General features: G+C 51.0%; 2 protein-coding genes across 2 annotated transcripts; one reads left to right on the top strand and one right to left on the bottom strand.

Annotated features, from left to right (window-relative positions):
- Positions 1–239: 239 nt before the first annotated feature.
- On the top strand, positions 240–1,704 carry MRTO4 (mRNA turnover 4 homolog (S. cerevisiae); the record flags this gene model as incomplete). Its single annotated transcript, XM_009585440.1, has 4 exons — positions 240–307; positions 551–702; positions 1,169–1,245; positions 1,555–1,704. Coding segments are annotated over 4 exons (447 nt in total), but the record flags the coding sequence as incomplete, so codon positions are not given.
- Positions 1,705–2,457: 753 nt separating this feature from the next.
- On the bottom strand, positions 2,458–5,339 carry LOC104069634 (aflatoxin B1 aldehyde reductase member 2-like; the record flags this gene model as incomplete). The annotated part of the gene is made up of 6 exons (XM_009585438.1): positions 2,458–2,644; positions 3,241–3,370; positions 3,708–3,807; positions 3,895–3,991; positions 4,517–4,621; positions 5,152–5,339. Coding segments are annotated over 6 exons (782 nt in total), but the record flags the coding sequence as incomplete, so codon positions are not given.
- Between the last annotated feature and the right edge of the window lie 799 nt (positions 5,340–6,138).

The following is a 6,138-nucleotide window of genomic DNA, read 5'->3' as shown; positions in this document are numbered from 1 at the left end:
GCACCAGGTAGGGGCTGGGCTTTTCTCCGTGCGTCCCAAAGCTTCGCCTCGGGCGCAGAGTAAACGTCAAGGGGTGACGGGGCTTCCGCGGGTCACCTTCCTGCGGGTGTTTTAGTTGGATTCATCCGTATCGTGACACAAAAGCTCTGTCATTAGCAGAGCTTTCATAGCTGTACAGGACCAAACCCTAGAAGTGCCTGGGTGCTGCCCGAGTCCCACGGCCGGCCTCTTTCTTCCAGGTCAGCAAACGCCTGAGGGGTGAGGTTGGTCTCCTCTTCACCAACCGCTCCAGGGAGGAGGTGGATGAGTGAGTACGCCTGTGTCACAGCCATGGCTTTGAAATGCTCAGCAGCCTTTTTTTCCCACTTGACTACTTGAGTTGCTGATGTTTCTCTTAAAGCAGTGATGATCTCATGAGGCTTTTCCGCTTGTCTTTCTCTGCCATCCCTGCAATGGGGGGGAAGAAGTTACGGCAGGCTATGCCATAATCCCCGTCTTAGCCCAAGGGATGTTCTTTGCAGCTGAAGCCCTCGTTACCCGTCTGTCTCAGGTGGTTCTCCAAATTCAAAGAGGTGGACTTTGCCCGCGCGGGGAACAAGGCGACGTATGCGGTGAACCTGGACACAGGGCCCTTGGAGCAGTTCCCCCACTCCATGGAGCCTCAGTTACGGCAGCTGGGGTTGCCGACGGCCTTAAAGAAAGGTATGTGAAGCGGCCGAGGAGGTAAGCTGCATTTTTTGGCTGTGCAGGTAAGATCTTTTAAGGAGAATGTTAAATAATCGAGTAGAATTTAGTTTTGGAGAAAATCTGATGGACAACTTTCTCCTTGTTTGGCTGGTGCTAGAACTCATTATATTCTTGCGCCGTTCTTCCCAAACTGATGTCAAAGGACGAGCGAAACAACCAACTTCCGACAAGATACCATCCTTTTCCAGTAGAAACAACTAAGCCTAGCCTAACCCAGCGCGTTGGCATCCCATTCAGAAACCAGATGTGGGGTTTTTTTTTTGGAGTTAATCTTGCCCAGCCTCTTGGGGTGTACTAACGTTTGCGTGGAAAGGCATACGCTACAAAGGGTGGTGTTTGAGAGAGTCTTAGCTTTGCACCCCGCGTTTCAGTGGGCTTATCAGTATTTGTGAGCCTATTTCAAGAGCTTTTGTTCCTACAGGAGTGGTGACGCTACTTTCAGATTACGAAGTCTGCAAAGAAGGAGACGTTCTCACCCCCGAGCAAGCCCGCGTCCTGGTGAGTGACGTAACGCAGTGTCTCCGCGCGCCCGTTTCCCCCGATACAAAATGATCAACTGTTCAGCTTAATTCTGCTGGAGGGTGCGAGTTCTCGGACGAAGGTGACCGGTACTTCTGGGTACCAGTCAGCGGGGTGCAGCAAACATCCTTACGCGTTCCCAGTGCGAGTGCTAAAACCCTGCAGCGATTATTTTGGCTCGTGCTTTGCTGCAGTTCCCATCCGGAAGCGTTATTTACCGTAAGTGGTTTTGCTAGGCTGGGCATGGAGACAGTGGAGCAGAAGTGACAGATTTGTGTCCTTTCCTAGAAACTCTTTGGCTACGAGATGGCGGAGTTTAAAGTCACCATCAAATTCCTCTGGAATTCTGAGACGGGAGAATTCCAGAAGCTTGTGGGAAACACAGCGGAGGAGGAGGAAGAGGAGGATGACGATGATGATGACAGCAGTGAGGACTAGCAGCAGTCCTTGCGCTTGGACTCTAGACAGTTCTACTCTATTTTAGAGACAGAGAGGAGGATGTTTCCCTTCCCTGTTTGCACCCAGAGGACAAGGGCAATCGGCTCAAACATGGTCTTCATAAAAGATGACCTAATCATGCTTTTTTTAATATAAATCTATATATAAAACTTCAGATGGTTGTCACTGCTGCCTGTTGGTGTTTGAGTACCCCGGGATCTGAGGAAATGCCACCTCAAACATGAAAGCTGGGCAGAAAGCGTGTAAGCGTAATGCAACTTGCACATGGCATGGCTGATGCTGGGGAAGATGCTGAGTGTTTGTTCTTCTGATAAAAGCTTCAGAAGAAGCTATTTAGCTCAAATCACCGAGCACTGATAAGGAGATGCCAGACAGGTTATAGCTACAGTTAAGAGATAGGGCCTGTATTAGAAAAAGGTTTTATTCTTGTACGTAATTATTTAAGATCATATTAAAGCATAACTAGGGCCTTCATCCAGTGTCCGTTTTTCCCGATCAGCTGCATCTTTAAATCATAGTGTGTGCTGCGTAGAGCTGAAGGTCCATGAGGGGAGAAAGAATAAGGCATGGCCCAACACGACAAGTGCTGACAGCAGTAGTGGATCCTACGAAGCTTCGTTAATACAGGGAAAAATCACAACCCATTTACATGTCAATCAAAGGGGCAGGGTGGGTAAGTACCTCTCCCCTGCTTCGAGAGACTTGTGCTGGATTATACACCCCCACGACACCCACTTTCCTGTCCCCACCCTAGTCTCTAGCGGAAATAGTTGGGGCAGTCGTGCGCAGTCAGGTCCCAGGCTTTATCAAACGCCTCCACGACAGCTGGGAGCAGGGGACCCTCTTCACTGTAGTCAAGGTTCTGCTCTAGCTGCTCCAAGTTGGACATCCCAACGATCACTGCGTCTCCAACAGAACCCTGGAAAGCGGTAAGAGGAGTTGCTGATCCCAAAAGAAACCTAGTTCATCTCCCAAGCCACTGCAGGCCAAGCTTTAAATGTTTTTTTCGCGTAAAGAACATCCAGTTACCTCCTGGATGTTTAGAAAACCGACACCACAAAGTTCTGTTCACAAGGCCAGAACATCTCCAGGTCGTGCCAACTCCTCAAAAGCTGCCAAATCCTACCTTATGGGGGGCTAGGGGAACGTTTTGGGGAAGATGGGGAATATAACCATTAATTTCCTAGTCTGATGAAAAGCGAAGTCATCTCCTCGCAGGGAAGCTGTCTGGGTGGGAAGCCAAGACCCCAGTAACTGGCACTTAAAATCTTCCATTTCTGCCAATCCCATGAACACAGGATACCGTGGGGAAACGCAGAGCTGACTCACTCCTACAGCCTGGCAGGCAGAGTCCGTACAGCAATATTCACTTCGGAACACCACAAGCCCATGGGATATGCAGATTACAAGATAACTGTTTGTACGGAGACATTTCCCCATCTGTCTGCTGCAACAGCTGCCCAATTCTGGTGGTGCTGCACAGGCCTGCCAGCTACAGCCGCATCAAGCTCTCACCTGCAGTTTGGAGTGATTGTACAACCAACGCAAAGCAGCAGAGGTCAGGCTGGGTGCATTGGAACCGTAAGCATCTTTCAGAGCTCTTTCTACTAGGGAAATTCCTTCAAAATTGTGCTTTTTCCAGTACCTGCAAGAAAAGAAATCACTCTTATTGCCCATGGGACTTCTACTGAATGGTACATCTATATTCCAGTCGCATACGAAAGGCTTTCAGGAAGCCTCATGCAACTCTTCATAACCTCCGAGGACAACGGCAATCCCCCCACTGCAAGCCAGGAGGAAGCGGAGCCTAAAAACCACTCTGCAAAGCTCAGTCATGAGCCACAGCCCCAACTGCATGTGCAGACGTAATCACTGCACAAGCTTTGGTCAATTCTGCTTCCTCTCAGCTGATGATTAGTGTGGTTTTTTAATGCAGCCACTCCTGCCACATCTCCCTGCTTGTCTATCAGCTCAAAACGTACCTGTCCCTGTAGGCTTGAGCCCAGTCATTCCCAAAAAACCTTCCAGTGGGCTGGCGTGTGTCTTTGTCCTCGTACTTGTACTTGCCGGTCAGCAGCCCTCCTGCAAAGGGTCAGTAGCACGTTTAGTGATGGCTCTTCTACAGCCCCCACTTCGCATGTTTTTGTCTCGCCCTTTCCCTCCCCGTACCTGCCAGCGGATTGTAGGCGTAGAACCGCAGTCCATAGTATCTCAGGCAAGGGAACAGCTCGGCTTCCACCTGCCGAGTGGTTGCGTTGTACATACCCTGTACAAAGATGAGGGAGACAAAGAAATTAAAACACTAGCTCCTGACAGTGGTCATAAGCACCTGGAGCAGCCTTTTCCCCACCCTTCCCTAAAAATACTCTTATCCAGAAGAGGGGCTTCAGGTCACACAAGGTTATTATCTGCTTAGGAACAGACTTTCTAAAGGATTGCAAGTAACGCAAAAACTTTTAAGTTCCACATCAAGTGAGTCACTGACTCAAGCAACAAACGCGTACTCAGCTTTTTCCGAGAAGTGAGCTTGCCCAGCTTTCTAATCACGTGTGTCCTGACAGGACTTCCCAGATAAGGGAAGCAGCAGCTTCCTTTTCTGTGTTTATATCTGGCAAACTGGGGTCCGAGATCTGGGGCTCCCAGACCCTTCCCCAAGGTGACTGACCATTGCTGCAAGGACACAGAGAACCACCGCATGCTGTTCTGGTCTGAAGCCTCGTACTCTTTCGGTTTGATTCATCTCAGCCTCCACAAAAGACGTGCTGGACCACAGCAAGCCCCCATCCCTCACCTGGTACACAGTTGGCATCACCCAGTTGTTGTATTTGCAGATGGTGCAGATTTCTGCGACCTCCCACGCTGCGTAGTTTGATAGACCAAGTTCTTTAAACTTTCCCTGCAGAGGAATAAAAGGGTATTCAATTCCAGATTTTAAAAGTGCGTTTGTACCTAGACAGCGCAAGATGCATTCGGTGAAAAGGAGAGTCGCCAGATTTTATTCCAGAGTTCTTTCCTCATCCCTGTTCACCTCTTCTAGATGACTATGAATTATAAGACCTGACAAAAATATTTCCAATTTTCTGTTCATTTTGAATTCAACTCTTCTAATTTTATGGCACTATTAGATTAATGCAATTCAGGAATTATTCTTCACCCATTACCAGCACTACTCTTAACCTAGACAGTTAACACGGCTGAAAGCAAAGTTCACATATTTTAACGTTTCCAAGAGCTTTTGAGAACAAAGTGCACCACGTGAACACACAACACAGCACCAGCTGTTTGGCTCTGCCCTGGTCACCTGTGTCCCCTCTGCCCAGTGTTGCACAAACCCGGCACTGCAGAAAGGCACAACAAGCAGCCCTGGTTTAAAAAGGTGATGGGGGCGAATCAAGAGATGGTCCAGGCTTGGACTTCCCACTTTACTTCTTTGTGCAGCTCATTGCAGGCACGCAGCGTCTCCTCCACTGGGGTCCCATGGTCAGGAGCATGGAGGTAGAAGAGCTCCACACTCGTCCTCTTCAGCCTCTCCAAGGACGTGTCCAGCTGTGATCGCACACTCTCGGGCTTCAGCGTCTTCCCATCCCAGGGATTGGCCTTGGTGGCAATTTCCACTGGCAGAGAGAAAGAAAGAATGAGCAGGGACATTTCCACGTTCAGGAAGGGAATGGGGATAAGGGGCATAATGCAAGCATTGCTCAAGGTGTTTCAGGGAAGACCCTTCTCCTCGGGAACCATGTCTGCCTAGCAGGGGGGGCCCTTCTCCTTAGGGACTGAAGGTCTGCCGGAGAGAGAGAGGCCCTTCTCCTCAAGGCCTGGGGGTCAGCACTAGCATGGGAGCCCCTTCTTCTCAGGGACAGAGTCAGCCTGGCAGAGCAGACCCTTCTCCTCAGGGAACATGCCTAGGGAAAAGCTCCTCCCCTCAGGGACAGTGTCAGCCTGGCAGGGAAAGCCCTTCCCCTCAGGGAACGGGCCTGGGGGAAAGCCCTTCTCCTCAGGACCGGTGTCAGCCTGGCAGGGAAGACCCTCTTTCTCAGGGAACGGGCTCGGGGGAAAGCCCTTCCCCTCAGGGACGGTGTCAGCGAGGCAGGGAAGGCCCTTCTCCTTAGGGACGGACGGTGTCAACCTGGCAGGGAAGGCCCTTCTCCTTAGGGACGGACGGTGTCAACCTGGCAGGGAAGGCCCTTCTCCTCAGGGACGGACGGTGTCAACCTGGCAGTGAAGGCCCTTCTCGTCAGGACCGGTGTCAGCCTGGCAGGGAAGGCCCTTCTCGTCAGGGAACGGGCCTGGGGGAAAGCCCTTCTCCTCAGGGACGGTGTGAGCCTGGCAGGGAAGACCCTTCTCCTCAAGGATGACCCCTCTCCTCAGAGACCGCTCCCCCTCAGCCCCACTGCGACCGGCCCCGGCCGTACC

Source organism: Fulmarus glacialis, unplaced genomic scaffold (genome assembly GCF_000690835.1).
Source record: "Fulmarus glacialis isolate BGI_N327 unplaced genomic scaffold, ASM69083v1 scaffold7199, whole genome shotgun sequence".
NCBI classification, from domain to species: Eukaryota; Metazoa; Chordata; class Aves; order Procellariiformes; family Procellariidae; genus Fulmarus; species Fulmarus glacialis.
The sequence above is the reverse complement of the archived record's forward strand: the minus strand, read 5'-3'. Positions and strand labels throughout refer to the sequence as shown.